The 17,805-nt window shown below is 49.2% G+C and overlaps 1 protein-coding gene across 8 annotated transcripts in view; it reads right to left on the bottom strand.

Annotated features, from left to right (window-relative positions):
- LOC136379840 (kalirin) overlaps window positions 1–17,805 on the bottom strand; it is a 635,535-nt gene that overhangs the window by 423,677 nt on the left and 194,053 nt on the right. For all 8 annotated transcript variants that reach the window (XR_010746806.1, XM_066347435.1, XM_066347437.1 and 5 more), the window contains exon 2: window positions 3,409–3,483. Coding sequence is in view for 7 of the 8 variants with exons in the window: in XM_066347435.1 (XP_066203532.1) it covers window positions 3,409–3,483 (75 nt within the window). In the remaining variant the exon portion in view is untranslated. The remainder of the gene's footprint in view (window positions 1–3,408; window positions 3,484–17,805) is intronic.

Here is a 17,805-nt window from a genome sequence, read left to right as displayed (position 1 = left end):
AGCACGGTGTTCCTGTCCCCTGGCCCCGCGGGGCACGGGCACGGGGCCATGGGGGGGGGGGGACGGGGGCGGGGGGGGGCGGGGCAGGCGCAGCCAGTGGTGCGTTCTCTGCTCGCCACCCTCCTGCAGTGATTTCTTCTCAGAAAGAAATGTGACTGCTACCCTGCACTAGTTAATTCTGGGTTTCTTTATTTTGTCTTATTCTTGTGTTTTGTCTTCTGAAAGCTTAGGATACAAAGAGCTTTTCTGGTTTGTGTTTTCATTCTCTGGATGCAGGCAGTCCTCTCCCCGGTGCCCTCAGCATCCCCCCCAGGGAGGGAAGGACAGCACGCAGATGAAAAAGCCTCACCCCGGGCTGCCTGACCCCATGGGCCTGAGCTGCTCGCCCCCACCCCCTCGGTCCTGCTCTCGGAAGTGTCTGCATGCCCCACGCACGATTAACTGCCTTCCAGCCCTTTGCTTCTGGGTGCTCCGTTAGGACAGCTCCCCATACTTGGGAAGCCCTTCTTTATGGATGGCTGGGCCCTGCCCCAGAGGTCTGATGGAATTCACATGGGGAAAAAACAAACAAACCATGAACAATCAAGCAAAAGTCACCATGTCAAAGTGTACCATGTCTACATTCATATACTCCAAACTGAATGGAACAAGATGGTGCTCAAAGACTGCACTACAGCCAGGAAGGCCTCCTGGAGGAGGCAAAGTAGGAGCTGACCTGGAAAGGAGAAGAGAGGCTCAGACTAGAAGGCGGCAGGTGGAAGGCTCTGCAGGTAGAGGAAGCACCAGACATGAGAGAATGGGAGGAATAGCAGGACACCCAGGGGACAAGGAGGTCATCAGGCCAAATAGGCCCAGGGCCATACAGAAGTGGAAAGGATACAATCGGGTTCCCCAGAGGCTGAGGGCCATGTCCTGGGAGCCCGGATTATGGGCAGCAGCAGAAGTCATTGCTGCCCAGTGGCCTCCAGAACTTCTAGTGAAGATCTTTCCTCATGCTCAGCCGCTGCTCAGATCCAAGTTCACAAAGGCTGTGGAGGTGGTCTCACCTCCACCTCCACTCCTACTGAAACCGCTGCTACATGATCCGGCCGAGGGGTCAGCCAGTGCTTCAGCATCTTCAGTGACAGGGCTCACTCCCTAACACACACACATAACAGCAGCTAATATACAGTAAGGAGACAGGCAGCTCCCCGGCCCCTCTCCTCCAACAGCAACGGCAATAATAAACTACCAGTGTCACTGTTACTACTAATCACACTAACATGGAATGCACAGAGGACCTTACAAGGCTAACGTACTCCCATCTCCTACTGTGCCCTCACCTCCCACCCCAACCCTCTGCATCGCTGGGCTTGCTCCTTCCTTCTGGGCAGGTGGGAGACACCTGCTGCTTGGCTTCTCCTCTCCTCCCTCCCATCCCTCCATTCTGGCAGCCGCCCATCAGCAGGCCAGCACTGCCTGGGAGGGAACCCCTGCCCTGTGAGGCCGGAGTGGCTCTTTCCCTGTGAATCCACTGCCACTCCTTATACAGGACCAGGATTCTCCTGAAACATAAGCTCAGTGCATGAGGCTTAAGCACTTGAGTATCTTTCTTTAAAAGTGATCCCTAGCTAGTCCCATTGCCATTCCCGCACCCCTGCCAGAGAATCTGACCCAGGAGACCTGTAGGAAGCCCTGACACCAGCACCCAGAGTGATGCTGGTGCAACTTACAGTTTGGCTTCAATTATACCAGGAGTCACCAAACTTTTTCTTAAAGAGCCAGTTAGTAAATATTTTAGGCTTTTGGCCATGTATCACTGTTGAAACTATTCAACTCTGTTGTAGTGACAAAGCAATTATTGACAACACTTGCGGTAGGTTTAACAATGGTCCCCAAACATATTTAATCCCTGGAAACTGTAAATGTTACCTTGTTTGGAAAAAGAATATTTGCAGATGTGATTAAGTTAAAAATCTTATGATGGGAAAATTATCCTGGATTATCAGAGTGGGCCCTAAATGCAGTTACAGATATCCTTACTGTGAGGCAGAGGGAGATTTGACACAGATAGAATTGCAGAAGGCAATGTGACCAGGGAGGCAGAGATGAGAATGATGCAGCCACAAGCCAAGGAATGCTGACAGCCACCAGAATGGGACCAGGCAAGAACAAATTCTCCCCTAGAGCTGTGGAGGCAGCACAGCCCTGCTGACACCTTGATTTCAGCCTAGCAAACTTATTTTGGGCTTCTGGCCTCCATAACTGTGAGAGAATAAATTTCTGTTGTTGTAAACCACCAAGTTGTGACAACTTGTTTTTTTATTTTATTTTATTTATTTATTTTTCAGAGACAGAGTCAGAGAGAGGGATAGATAGGGACAGACAGACAGGAACGGAGAGAGAGAGATGAGAAGCCTTAATCATCAATTTTTCGTTGTGGTGCTTTAGTTGTTCATTGATTGCTTTCTCATATGTGCCTTAACTGAAGGGCCACAGCAGACCGAGTAACCCCTTGCTCAGGCCAGCAACGTTGGGTCCAAGCTGGTGAGCTTTGCTCAAACCAGATGAGCCCGCACTCAAGCTGGCGACCTCGGGGTCTTGAACCTGGGTCCTCTGCATCCCAGTCCGATGCTCTATCCACTGCGCCACCCCTTGGTCAGGCTGTGACAACTTGTTACAGCAGGAAACTAACACCACCTGAACACATTCGCCTGGCTGCATGCTAATAAACCTTTATGTACAGAAAACAGGGGGTTGCCCTGTAGCAAAATACTGTATAGGCTATAGTTTACTGACCCCCAAATTAGACTTCAAAAGGTCCAGGTGCACAGGATGGGTTGGAGAGAAAAGTCAGAAATAAATATATGGAAGTCACCATTCAGAAACATAAATAGATAAAAATGCTCACTTGAGTTAGGAGAGATAAGAAGGAGCCAGAAAGAAATGTAATACTCTCTCTCTGATGCACTCAGAGATGAGCCCAAACAAAACCACTGGGAACTGGGAAGTGCACAGACTCCTCCTGCTGCAGGCTCTCTCACAGGGCTTCCGTGGCTGCTGCTGGGCCTGGTCAGCCTCGAGGGCGGGCAGGGTGAGGTGTATGTGAGGGTGGGGGTGTCAGGTGTGAGGTAGAGGAGATACCCACCCGCGGTTGTATGCATCCTCCAGAACACCCAGCTGGGCTCTCCCTTCTCTTTCTGCCTCCTTCTGCAGAGAGGAAGCAGCTGCTCCGTGCATAAATCCCACCCCCACTTCCTTCCCACTAACACACACACAAGTGCGTGACACACACATGCGCGCACACACACACACACGCACACACACGCACACACACACACACGCACACACACACGCACACGCACACGCACACACACACACGCACAGCTTCTCTAGGCCATTACAGAGGAGAGCTCCGCAGGCACTCACCAGAAACGAAGGCCACTTTTTCCTTCAGGATGGGAAGGACATCAGAAGCTTTCAAACCATCATTCCGAAAAGAACCTGCGGGACAACGAAACAGAAGGAATCAGGGTGAGAGAGGCCAAGTGGCTGAATCCCCGGGTCCCCCCTCAGCCTCCCAACCCCACCATGGGCCAGCAGGTTATGTCTTGTTCAGGCCCTATCGCCCAGCCCGATGGAACAGGGGAGGATACACAACAGAACACTTCCACACGATGCCAAGCCAAGGGTGAAGTCCTCCCGGTCCCTTTTAGGGAGAAGAGCGTCCAAGTCACCCTCCTCCACATACACAAAGCCCCATGCCCCAGAGGCAACAACTATAGTCCTGTTGGTTGCTGTGACCTTGAAGACGGGGCATTTTAAGAAGTGATTTTTGTACCTCTAGTACTAGCAGCACAGTGTCTGGTACACAGTAAACACAGCAATTATCTGTTGCACAGGTGAGTTAACATCAGCATGGACCACAATGCCCTAAATCATTCTACTTGCATTTCCTCTAGTGGCACAGCAACTGTGAGTCTTCATTTTACAAATGGGAAAAAGAAACCTCAAAAATCCCCAAGTGGGAGCAAAGCTGAATATAATACCCTCCTCTGCTCCCCTCTCCCTCCCATTCACAGTCCGCATCATCGGTCCACAAGAGCCAGGCCGTAGGAGACACCAACTCCCCGGGAAGAAAATGTACTCCTTCAGCAACTTGTTCTCTGATTACATCTTGCTTCTCCATTGAAAAGTCCTTTCTGGGGTCCAGCTGAGCTCACGTTAGGGGTTGCAGGCAGAGGCATGGGGCTCTGAATGGAAGACCACCACATGCCTGGAGAAACAGTGGCCTCAGGAGGCAAAGGACAGCCCAGTCGGGGGCGAGATGCTGGGAAGGGAGGACCCAGCTTCCACACACACAAAGCCCCAGTCCAGCCCACTGTGCCCTCTCGTTTAACCCGAGTGCCCCGGAGCGCTCTCCAGGAAAGACAGCCCGTGCTCAGGTCCCGCTGTGTATCAGCACAGGGAACGTGGCGCAGGTGGACCCTGGAGGAGAAGCAGCTCTGTGTCAGTCCAGTGAGCCAGAACCAGAGACCACGGACACGCTCGCTAGTGCCTTTCTGCACTCGGCTTACTCCCTTGCAGTACAAACGTGACAATCTACAGAGGAAACAACGTGCTGGGCAGGGCAGTCCCATGCAGGGCAGGCCCAACCTCTAAATGGTCACTATTTCAAGAGATCCAAAATGGTTGGGAATTGACAACAACCCAGGATTAGGATCACTGGCCCAGGGAAGGGAAATGGGCCCACTGCACATTCAACCGAAGAGGAGAAGTCATGAATGCCGGTTGCCACGGTCAGACGTCACACCTTAATCCACCATAAGTTTCCTGTCTCTGACAATTTCACCCATTTCTGCTTTTTCATTTTTTACTAAATGGAGACAATGAGTCTTTTATTCAACAGTTGCTTCTCTTTATAAGTTGGCACCTAGTACTGATGCTGGGGTACCCACTGCAAGGCTTTACCTAGTGCTGATGTTGGGGTACCCACTGCAAGGCTTTACCTAGTACTGATGCTGGGGTACCCACTGCAAGGCTTTACCTAGTACTGATGCTGGGGTACCCACTGCAAGGCTTTACCTAGTACTGATGCTGGGGTACCCACTGCAAGGCTTTACCTAGTACTGAGGCTGGGGTACCCACTGTAAGGCTTTACCTAGTACTGATGCTGGGGTACCCACTGCAAGGCTTTACCTAGTACTGATGCTGGGGTACCCACTGCAAGGCTTTACCTAGTACTGATGCTGGGGTACCCACTGCAAGGCTTTACCTAGTACTGATGCTGGGGTACCCACTGCAAGGCTTTACCTAGCGCTGATGCTGGGGTACCCACTGCAAGGCTTACTTTGAAAAAACTGTAAGCAACAGAAGAAAAAAACACCCTAAAAAAGAAAGTCTTGATTATAAGCACTGTTTTGTACTTTCTATCCTTAGTTTCTATAGGTCTTTATGCTCTAATTTTATCTTCCAATACAGAAAAGCTATTCCTAATTAGGATCAGTATATAAATTACTATAGAAATAACAGATATACAGGGGTATTTTTTTTAACTCTCATGTAATAAGGACATTTCAGCTTCCTTGGGAAGGAAAGATCATTTTAAATTAATACATGAATTATTTGTATAAATATGCTTCTGCATCCAAATAGATCACTGTCACATATAAACTGTCTTTCTATATGTTAGTTTTAAAACATTCCCTTCTACATCACAAAGCACACTATTCATTTCTACAGAACAGCGATTTTCAGCTGGTGTGCCACAAGAATATATATATTTTTTACTTTCTTTTTTTCTTTTCCAAGTGAGAGGAGGAGAGATAGAGAGACAGACTGCCGCATGAGTGCCAATCGGAATCCATCCGGCAACCCCCATGTGGGGCAGATGCTCTGCCTGTCTGGTGCCGATGCGCTCAAACCAGTCGAGCCAGGGCTGTGCGAGGGGAAGAGAGAAGAGGGCAGAGAGGAGGGGTGGAGAAGCAGATGGTTGCTTCTCCTATGTGCCCTGACCAGAAATTGAACCCAGGACATCCACACACTGGGCCAATGCTCTACCACTGAGCCAACTACCCAGGGCCACAAGAATTTTTAAAACATGCAATACCTGACTATTTAGTCATGGGCACTGACCTCTTTTCCCTTAGATTGTCAAATAAAAAAATGACAATAGCCAACACAACAATAGCCATTTGGTGCGAATGAATCAAAATTGTATCTATTTCTTTTGTCAAATGGGCAAAAAAAATTTGTTTTAGTGTGCCGAGAATTTTAGTAATTAGTTTATATGTGCCGTGAGATGAAAAAGGCTGAAAATTGCTGCTATAGAAAAAAATTTAGAGAACCTTTAATACTTCATATAATACTGGTTTGGTGGTAATGAATTCCTTTAGCTTTTCCTTAGAAGAAGAAGAAAAAAGAAAAATATGAATAAAATGGCAATAAATACATATCTATCAACAATTGAATCTGTAAAACAAACAAGCAGAACAGAACAGACTCACAGATACAGAGAACATTTGAACAGCTGCCAGAAAGGAGGGGGGGTGAGGGGGGGTGGGTAAAAAAGGTGACGGGATTAAGAAGTACAAACCAGTTGTGACAGAACAGTCCTGGGGATGTAAAGGACAGCATAGGGCAGTGGTCAGCAAACCGCGGCTGGAGAGCCACGTGCGGCTCTTTGGCCAGCGCAGGAGTACCCTAATTAAGTTAATAACAGTGTACCTACCTATATAGTTTAAGTTTAAAAAAATTTGGCTCTCAAAAGAAATTTCAATTGTTGTACTGTTGATATTTGGCTCTGTTGACTAATGAGTTGTCCAACCACTGGCATCGGGAATACAGTCAGTAATATTCTATAGTAACCGTATGGTGTCAAATGGGTGGGAGATTTATTGGGCTGATCAGTTAGTAAGTTATTTAATGTCTACTCACTGGAGCGTACACCTAGAAACTAATATAATAATGTATGTCAACTGTAATCAAAAAATAAAAGTAATTTAAATAATAATAATATGAAACTCTAAACTTCAGCCCTGTCTTTTTCCAGATTATTAACAAGTTCAAAAATAGCAAGGATCCAACTAATGAGAGTTTACTGTATAACAAAGAATCCATATAACCCTCTCTCCTAAACTCCTGTCCTATTTTCTGGCTGCTCTTCCTCTCCTCCCCTACTAGGTTCAAGTAGACAGAAGAGCTGGAACTCCACAGCTCACCCTTCCCACCCCTCATCATGCCCTGCTCCCTCCTCCCCTCCCGGCTCCAGGACCCGGCCCAGGGAGCACATGTCCCTGCAGCTTGTGATCACGGGTTCCAGTACCTGTCAAATCGTGGGGTGGGCTGGCCTAAGACTCCTCGGGCTTCCTCTGTCCAGGCCAGTTTCCCCCCACCCAGTTCAAACCACCACTGTGTGTTCTGCCAGGCTGTGCCTACTGTAAGAAACCCTGAAGTGTCCGGATTTACAATACTTAACTAGGGGATAATCATTTCCAACAACAGTAACAAGACGTTTCACATGACAAAGGGAGTTGCTCCGGGGTCTTTTTAAATAAAAGCTGTCTTAGTGGTTTAAATTAGTTTTTCACTTGCCGAAAATTGAATTACAAATAGCTTTTCAACAATATATGTATTAAGTAAAGCCAAGCCGAGCTAAACTAATTAGCCCAGCAGCTCAGAAGTTGGTGACCTCACACAGCAAACCTATTTGCACTGGAGGAAGAGCCTCTTTCAGTTCCCCCAGGGCCTCGGAAACCCAGCTGTCAGGCTCCCTAATAAAGATGTCCATCGAATGCCAGCTCAAACAGGACCAGGAAAATAGCGACATGTTTTCACTAGCAGGTACATGTCAGGGTGGACTTCTAGTAAATGGCCAATAAATATTTGATGAGATCATAAATAAAAGAATGAATGTTAATCCTTCCTAAAGTGACTTGCACAAGGTCAAGGGCCTTGTCTGTCACACCAAGCGCTGGGGATCTGAGTAGATGATCTCCCGAGTGCCACTCAGCTCTGGGACTTTCCAAATCTTTTCCTCATGTTCATTAGCCTGTAAGATCCTCAGACTGTCAGATCAGTCTACTTTGAAAGGCAGTGTTGGGAACAAATTCCCTAATGAGAGTCGGTGTGCTATGGAGGATGAGACAGCTCTTCCCTGGTGCCCCACCCAGCCCGTTTCTCCCCAGGAGTGGGGTTAGGGATTGTGATGTTCCAGGCATGTGGCGTCTGCAGGTAGCCCAATTACCAAAATGAGAGTCCAGTGATGGAAGACCTTCTGTGAAGCGGTCTTGAACTGTAATTGCAATCTCTGATATAAGATGTATTTGACAGCACAAATTATAAATTATATAAACTCTAGACCAGCCATATACCAGCTTCCCACTCTAAGAGAAAAGCCAGTTGAAACAGTAGACCCCTTGCTACCTCTAAAGAAAGCCAGAGAAGAAATAAAAGCCTCTAAACCTTTGGCATTACTGCAAGGAAAAAATAAAGGAAAGGAACCAGAGGACACCCTCATGGACCTGCCCACTGAGAGAGCCGTGTTTTCTCTTACGGACAAAGGCGTGCTCAGCCGGCGTTCGGCGCCAATCCCACACCGTTCCTGTCCTGCTGCTGGCAGAATTACAAGCCTGTTGTTCCCATTAATTAGCAAGGTTGGCCCTGGCCGGTTGGCTCAGCGGTAGAGCGTCGGCCTAGCGTGCGGAGGACCCGGGTTCGATTCCCGGCCAGGGCACACAGGAGAAGCGCCCATTTGCTTCTCCACACCTCCGCCGCACTTTCCTCTCTGTCTCTCTCTTCCCCTCCTGCAGCCAAGGCTCCATTGGAGCAAAGATGGCCCGGGCGCTGGGGATGGCTCTGTGGCCTCTGCCTCAGGCGCTAGAGTGGCTCTGGTTGCAACATGGCGATGCCTAGGATGGGCAGAGCATCGCCCCCTGGTGGGCAGAGCGTCGCCCCATGGTGGGCGTGCCGGGTGGATCCCGGTCGGGCGCATGCGGGAGTCTGTCTGACTGTCTCTCCGTTTCCAGCTTCAGAAAAATGAAAAAAAAAAAAAAATTAGCAAGGTTGAAATGCTCTGCATCTATTAGGGAAGTAAAAATGACCACGGCCACCTCCCCGGATCTCCGATGTGGGTCTTCTCCAAGCCCCACTTTCTCTCCTCCTCTTCACTCCAAACACGTTGCTTACACTGCGGTTGCCTGTTCCTCCTTACATTTCTGTTCCCTTCCCCAAGCTGGAAAGCACACACCAGCCTCAGTCCAGCTCCCAGCCGCTCTGTGGCCCCTTGTAGCAACACCAAGGCTGGGCTCCGTGTCACACAGTCCCAGTGCATGGTTCTGTGGCTCTGGGGTGGCAGGGAGCCCCCCAGGGCAGCTGTGGGCCTTGTGCCCCAGGCTAACTTCCTTCAGAAAGCAAGCCTGATGACAGCAAGCGAAGAAACAAACAGCTCAAGGTTGAGCTCGAGGAAGCGCAAGCTGCCAGGGCACCTGGGGATGGCTCTTTACCGCCTTTGGTTCTCAGCCCCACTCCCTGAATCTGCACTTATGTAGACCTTACTGTGTGAGTATCCTAACATTGCTTCCCGTGCACCTGAACCCTGTTTCACTACCGAGGTGGTGAGTCGCCCAATGCTCAGGTCTCTGCCTCCTTGTCCACTCTGTCCCTGTGCTGCTCTGGCATGGAGACCCCGGCAAAGCGCCACTGAAATGCCGACCGAGCTGCTGCACAAAACAAACTAGGCTCCCAGTGGGGAGGTCCCAGAGCCGGATGGGCCAAATCTCGGTGTGGGCATAATCTAGACAGTTTTCTACTCCCAGAGCCACTCTTCCATCAGTTCTTTATTGAGCACCTATTACGTGCCAGGTCCTGTGTTAGGCTTTGGTGATGCTGAGACAGATAAGGGAGAGATCCCGCTCTCCAAAGGCTTCCAGGCAGAGACAGACAGGTCTGTAGAAAAGATAACAAGCTGTATCAGAGATAGGATATCACGTGTACAGACTCCAAGGGGGCTCAAAAGAAAGATTATCTAATGGTGAGTCTTAAAGCCTTGCTACTCAAAGGATAGAGTCACCTGCCAGCTAGAACCTTGCTGGAAATGCAGACTCTCGGGCCGCACCCAAGACCTGTACAATCAGGACCTACATTTTAACAAGAAACCCCAAGATTCTCATGCATATTACCTGTGGGGAAGTGCTACACACTAAAGCAGCATTTTCAACCTTTTTATACTTGGGGACCAGTGAAGATCGGTGAATTATCTCAGGGACCACTAAGGCAGAACTCACACTGAGCCTAAGCAAATTCGACTAAGATCATATTGGGCCGATAATTTTCACACAGCATCAGGGTGGTTAACTCTTTTTTAGACACACATGAAATTTCTGGTGGACCAGTCTGCAAACTGGTAGTTGAAAAACTGCAATAAAGTATGTTTTTCTATTCCAGAGTTGCCTCAGAGGCAGAGATAGATCCTTTAGCCTCGTCCAAAGTGAACCTCTAAAGTCTGTTCTAGTACTGTTTATCACCCCTCCCGCCACCACCACGGGAACCTCAGAGATTCAGCCACTACCTTGTAACCCATGGCTCAAACTCAGCTCTGGAATAAAAAGGCATCCAGGAAATAGATAACATCCACTTTCAGGGCATTGAGACTGGACCAGGTCTTGTTTTTTGAAAATAGAAATGTTTATGAATGACACCTGTCCAAACTGCTCAGATTTATGGTAGCTTCAACCACTCTTTCATGCATCAAATATTCCTATTCCACACCAGATCTTTCCAGACTAGCCAGACCCTCAGACCCATTTTCCTCACTGCTCTCAGTACTATAAACGCTGTCAGCGATCATTATTACAGACCAAGATGCCATCCCTGAGCCGGCTCTGGAGGACAGGGGAGCCTCTTTATCACACCTGCAGCCTCACCACAGGAACAGAGCCCTGGACTCTGGGCAATACAGAAAGGGAATCAGAGGATGGAGCATGTCCCCACCACATGGAGCTCTGCATCTGAGAGCACAGTGCTCACCATGGGCAATTCTCTCCCCTGGAGGGGACGCCCAATTTCTGCCCTTTGAGAGTTTCCACCCTCATAAAATACCTCGCGCCCATTTCCCCTGACACCAGGAAGCTACCAGCCTCTGTATAAAAAATGACTTAAGATTCCAACAAAGACCCTTCCAATCTGCTCTCAGCCTGGCTGCCCGCTTGTGGGGACCATCACCCATTGATTTGCCGAAACAGAACCTGGGCAGCATCCTGGACTCCGCCATTCCTACCCACCAAATGCTGATTCAGCTGCTCAGTTCTGTTGATTCTCCCCGTTACATCTCTGGCTAAGCCATCATTTCCTTTGTGCAGTTTCCCTGACCTCTGATCGAGTTGGGATGCCCCTGGTTACTCCTTGTAGTCTCTCAGTCCTGCAAGGCGTCTCTGTGTTTCCACTCTACTCCCCATGAACTGGTGCTGACACAGGGAGGGTAGGACCATGTCTTATTCGTTGTTCTACCCCAGCACCTAGTGCAGTGCCTGTCACACACGAGGGTTTCAAGCAGTAACGAAGTGAACCTGAGCGCACACAGGCCCTACGAAGACAGGGAGTCCAGATGGTGAGCTGGAGATGAATCATCAGGGCAGCTCCCCCAGGGAGGTGATCTCTGAACCAGACTTTGGATAAAGGCAGGGCCTTGGAACGGTGCTCTGGTGGGGAGCAGCACAGGCCTGGGCAGAGAGGAAGGGGCAAGCAAGCCAGATGCCAGAGATAGAGGGGGCTTCCTGGCTGACCAGAAAAGCAGACTCAGGGAGCGATGGAAGGAGTGTGGGCACGGAGGTGACCTCACTCCGAACCTGATCTCTCCACAGGGTGGGCTCCTGGGAAGGCAACAGCAAGGACATGGTTCCCAGTGCCTTCAGGAGCTCTGAGAGCCAGTAGCAAGAGCCAGAGCTGGGTGGGATCTGCCTGGTCCCCGAGGGAGGCTGTGACTCCAGAGCAGAGCTGGACCCAGCAGGCTCGGACCCCAACCTCCACATCACATTCTGTGCGATCTTCAAGGAAGCAGAGGAGGACAGGACCGATGCTCCTGCTGAGGCAGGTGGTGGAATGTGGAGGCCGGGGACCCCGGAGCTTTGTCTCTCTGTATGTTCTCCCTACGTCAGGAGGAAGGTCTGTCTGTGAGACACCTCTTGGGAGTCCGCCAGGCCAGTAACAGGCAGGAAGTTTGTGTAAGACCCCATGAAGACGCAATACAGAACTAAATAATAAAGGAAAGAGATTTCAGGTCCCTCTGTATAGGGGCTGGATGGGTAAAGCCCTCGGGAGAAGACACTGTCAGTGCAGCCGGGACAGGAGGAAACCTAGTGGAGGGTGGAGGTGAGGAGCTTCATTCCCCTCACTGTCCCTTCACCACCACCCCCCGCCCATTTCTATATTAACACAAGGGAAGGAGAGAGAGGTGGCAAGAATGAGAGGAAGAGGTAAGAGAAGGAGACCGTGAGCGGGAGATACACACACACAGATGAAGGTTAATGTCTTGTCCCCTGTTTATAGATGCTAATGAGCTATCGAGGAAACTGCCTGTTGGAGAACTCCTCCAGTGACTCTAAACATGTCCCTTGGAGTTCTCATTAAAACAACTGCCACCGAGGCAGGAAGTGTATGCTAAGGGGAAGGAATAAATCTGGCAGAGAAAGAGACTGGGCAGTTTGTGTCAGCAACAGAACACCCAGTATGGTATGGAGATGCACCTGCCTCTCCCCAACCTGGGGATCCACCCGCCCACTGGAGGCCACCTCCCACATCCGTCCTCACCACTGAGATCGCAAGTGTCAAAGTAGCCCTGACACGACCCTCCCTCCGCGGGTGAGCTGCAGGCGTGGGAGGGACAGAGTAGCAGGTCTCCGCCCTGGCACTGGGCCACGGGACTTCTAAAAGGACATTCGTAAGCCTCAGTTAGCTTGATTTCAGTGCAAAAGGGGAAAGGGGGAAACAAAGAAATAAGCCAACATGATCTCATGCATCATGAGGCAGTAGCCAGGGGCTCGAGATGCCAGCCAGATTGGACAATCTTTACACTAGGGAGAAGCGATGCCTATCGTCTCAATCTGACATGCACTAGAACGCCACTCCTCACAATGACTGTGCTCCACCCTGCACTGCAGTGAGCTGTGTACCTTCCCGAGGGAGCCTCCCCTAATCCCTTCTCCACCCCTGGTTGGGCCGGTTCCCCCCTCCCTGTATACCCCATGGTAGGTACACACTGCTGTGTCACCTCCACTGTGGCATCTGGACCCCTCTCTAAACTCTGAGCTCCTCAGGGCAGGGACTGGGAGCCTGTGTCCACATCACTGGTGTCTGCAGACAGCTGGTTCTTCATGAGTGACCCTTACTCACCTGCACTGTCATGGTGCCTTCCACAAAAAAAGGTGCTTAAAAATTGCTATGCCTCTTCTTCCCCTGGTCCCTTTCTGTGCCTGTTTCTACACCCATCTCCATCTTACTCTCACACTCCCATGTGAAACCTAATTCTGGCCAATTTTAATATTAACTTTCTAAAGTCAATACTAGATACAAAGGCCTGGTTAATGGGCTACTTTTTTTTTTTTTCATTTTTCTGAAGCTGGAAACAGGGAGAGACAGTCAGACAGACTCCCACATGCACCCGACCGGGATCCACCCGGCACGCCCACCATAGGGCGACGCTCTGCCCACCAGGGGGCGATGCTCTGCCCATCCTGGGCGTCGCCATGTTGCGACCAGAGCCACTCTAGCGCCTGAGGCAGAGGCCACAGAGCCATCCCCAGCGCCCGGGCCATCTTTGCTCCAATGGAGCCTTGGCTGCGGGAGGGGAAGAGAGAGACAGAGAAGAAAGCGCAGCGGAGGGGTGGAGAAGCAAATGGGCGCTTCTCCTGTGTGCCCTGGCCGGGAATCGAACCCGGGTCCTCCGCACGCTAGGCCGACCGCTGAGCCAACCGGCCAGGGCCTATGGGCTACTTTTGAAGAGCAGAAATTTGTAATACTTACCATTGTGAAATTAGCTCCATTAAAGATCACTAATAATTAGCACTTTAAACATGTGGGAAACACCTCCCTAAGCCCAGCTAATGAGCAAAATGTTTCTGTTTATTCTTCACAAAATTTAACATTGGCTCGAGCTGGGACCTCAGCTGCAATACATACCAGCTCACTCACCTACCCCCACCCCTGTTCCTCCTCAGAAAAGCTGACATCATTCAGGGTCTAGACACAAGAAAATGGCCACTTCAGATGTGAGTATATCTGCCCATCATTTTTTTTAAAACTGATTCTTGGCTAACTGACCTGGTTATTGAAAGTGCTCATGGATGATGGTGATGGTGGAAGATTTAGTGCCTTTTTGTTAGGCTGAGCATTATTCTTAGATGGGTCTTCAAATCAACACAGAACATTAACCAGTGATGAATTGGACAGGGATGAATATGAATCAACTGTTGCACACTGGCACTACATTTGCTGTTATAATATATAATATCTGGGGAGAGTTCAGAGGGACTCAGAGGCAGAAGACAGGTGCTGTAGAAGTTCAGACACATCCAAGTCTTGTTCTTTAGGACCCTCACTCTCTGTCCTCTGCCCTCTTCTCCAATATGTCTATCAATTAAATTTATTTTAACTTTAATTAATTTTAATTTAATCGACTTTAGTTAAAGATGAAAGTGTTGATTTTAAAAGCCAGCTTTGGGCCCTGGCCGGTTGGCTCAGTGGTAGAGCGTCGGCCTGGCGTGCGGGGGTCCCAGGTTCGATTCCCGGCCAGGGCACACAGGAGAAGCGCCCATCTGCTTCTCCACCCCCACCCCCTCTCCTTCCTCTCTGTCTCTCTTCCCCTCCCACAGCCAAGGCTCCATTGGAGCAAAGATGGCCCAGGCGCTGGGGATGGCTCCTTGGCCTCTGCCCCAGGTGCTAGAGTGGCTTTGGTTGCAATAGAGTGACGCCCCGGAGGGGCAGGGCATCGCCCCCTGGTGGGCAGAGCGCCCCCCTGGTTGGCGTGCTGGGTGGATCCCGGTCGGGTGCATGCGGGAGTCTGTCTGACTATCTCTCCCCATTTCCAGCTTAAGAAAAATACAAAAAAAATAAAAAATTAAAAAAATAATAAAAGCCAGCTTTGGTCTCTGTCATTATAAAAGGCACTCTGGTAGGCATCCGAACAGGACACAGCCCAGTACCTCCCACACCAAAACCGGTCCCCTGTGCCACCCCACCCCATTTCCCATGGCCTGAAGCTCAAGCGGAGGTGGTGTACAGCAGCAATGGCCGACTGCAGGGCTCAGAGCTGGAGACCCGCATGGGCAGCCCCTGGATCCGCCTCTTCCACCCCAGCCCTGAGTTCTCCTGCTCCACCCCCATGTTTTCCGATTCCACAGCTGTGCCATTCCCGCCCTAGGCCCACTGCCAGGCCCATCAGGGGAAGTAATGCCACAGAGATGCCAGCACAGACTGGACACGGCCCAACACGGACATGGAACTACATGGGCCAAAGTAATAACGGTCCTGGACTGGCAGACCTGCAACCCAACAAGTGAGAAGGGCCACACCCAAAGGTCATATTACAGTATTGAACTGAGCAAACTAAAGCACCTTCCCCCTCTTCAAAGACAAGTGCTGCTGTCCTTGGTCCTGAGCTCACTGTGTAGTCGCTACTTGCAGTGGCTGCTGTCCAGCCTGTCCCAGGACATATGAACCAAATGAGAAATGCTGAGATAAAAGAGACATTAAGATAATCAGGGAGATAAACAAATATGAAGAAGCATTGAAGGAACACAGACATGAAGAAATTACCATAGCGAATAAAAAGACTTGTTCTGGTATTGTTTTCAAATAATTGCAGTAACCAAGGAAGAAATCTCTAAGCACATCACACACCACACACACACCACACACACCACACACACACACTCCTCTACTATGGGAATGAGACAGCATGAACTATATAATACTATGTCTTCTGATACTCTGTTTAGGTTTCTGGATAAACTGGCTGACCTATCTGAGGCAATGGGTTGGCCAGAGAAAGGTTTCTAGAATTTTAAGCCACTTTTAAATCTTTCCTTAAATTATTACCATAGGTATCTAAACACTATCCAATTCAGTTCAATAACTATTTATTGAGCACCTATATGTGTCAGACAAAGTTCCAGTCACTATGGGGACAATGACTAAAAAAATTTAGCATTCTTGACCTAGAGGGACTTTTTGTTTAGGGAAAGAATCAGATACATCAACATGTAATTTTAATTCAATGTATGAAACACAATGACAGAGGTACACACATATAAGAAAATTCCAAAGGGATAATAGAACTGGAACTCTAAGAAAGTATCTAAAAAGTGAAAGAGCAATAACGAGAGAAGAGGCAAAAGATTATAGCATCCTCAGCAAGGTCTTGAACTGGACAGGATGGTGGTAAATACTGAAGTCTCTCTGGTGGGTTTAGGGGAACAGAGAAGAGTATCCAAGGCATGGTAGATTTTCCCCCTTGACGTAGACCCTCTTCAGAGTAATAGAGAGATGAGTTATTGTTTGCAACAAAGCTCCCCCTGAGGACCTAGCATAACCAAGAGCCTGACTAAGCTAGGAACTAACCAAGATCAGAAGAGTCTGATTTGTGATGCCTGCTATTTCTTTAGAAAGAAGAAATAACATTGTCAAGTGATAAATAGGAAATCAGGGATAATCTGAATATCTCATAAAGCTAGAATCCTTCTCCAGAATTATGGAAAACAAGGAGCAGAGAGATATCTGCAAAGGGTTGCCTAGGTAACCCTCAATTCTGCTTACCACAGGACATACTAAGCCACACATTCCAGGGACACCTGGTAAACCAAACAGGCTTCCTAATCCTACCTCAAAAATGGGTGTGGTTGGGAAAGGCCATGAACCTCATAAAACTGCATCCAAATTTCTGCATATATGTCCACATGTATCTATTTTTCTGAGAAGAGAATCTGTGTAATTCTGGTTTTCATCAGATTTTTCAAAGGAGTTGATGGCTCTCTAGATGATTGGGAACCATTGGCCTAAGGCAAAGTTTAAATGAGACCCTGTAATTTATCTCATGTTCTAACCACCATATCCTATTACTCAGCATCTGCCTCACTCATGGCCCAATTTCTAACACTCACTGTTTAGCTGGGACTTAATGCTGTGGTTGGGCTGGTGGAGAAAGTGGCTGGAGAGGAGAAATGATTTCGATTCCTTAGTGTGGGTAAATGAAAGCTGAGGCAGAAGATGGGAGGTAAAGACGGCACACAGGATCCTACCCTCTGAGGATACATTTCATAAGAGGTGGTTCTGATTTCTCTCATTATGGAGTTACTGAGGGTCAGGAGAACTGAGGTGAAATGTGAAAGGAGTTTTATAGATGCCATGGCAGTACCTCCCCTGGAAGTTTCCCAACTGAAGGCTGCCCTGGCTTCTAAGCCCTGCCAGCAGAGGAATGACACACTGACCCCTCCGGGACCCACGGGGGCTGATGATCAGGGTTACAGCCAGCCGAGTGGGTCTGCAAAGTTATTTAGCAAGATCCCCTGGAGGCTGGTTTGTTGCAGGACAAGAAGGGGGATCTCAAGTGTTCCTAGTCAGGGAACCACAGCGGCCATGCCGGGCCACTGTTTGCTCTAACAAGCCATTTTGTGCATGAGATGGCAAGCTCCCCCCAGCAGGCGCACCCTGAGAGACAGCCCTGAGTGAAGCACTTCCTAGCTGTGCACATTGGACAACTTACTTAATTCTCTGAGTCTGTTTCCTCATAGGAGATACCACCTACTTCACAGGTGATGATTAAAAGAGAAAATCTAT

The sequence above is a fragment of the Saccopteryx leptura genome, chromosome 8 (assembly GCF_036850995.1).
Source record: "Saccopteryx leptura isolate mSacLep1 chromosome 8, mSacLep1_pri_phased_curated, whole genome shotgun sequence".
Taxonomy (NCBI): Eukaryota; Metazoa; Chordata; class Mammalia; order Chiroptera; family Emballonuridae; genus Saccopteryx; species Saccopteryx leptura.
This window is presented reverse-complemented; position numbering and strand designations above follow the sequence as displayed.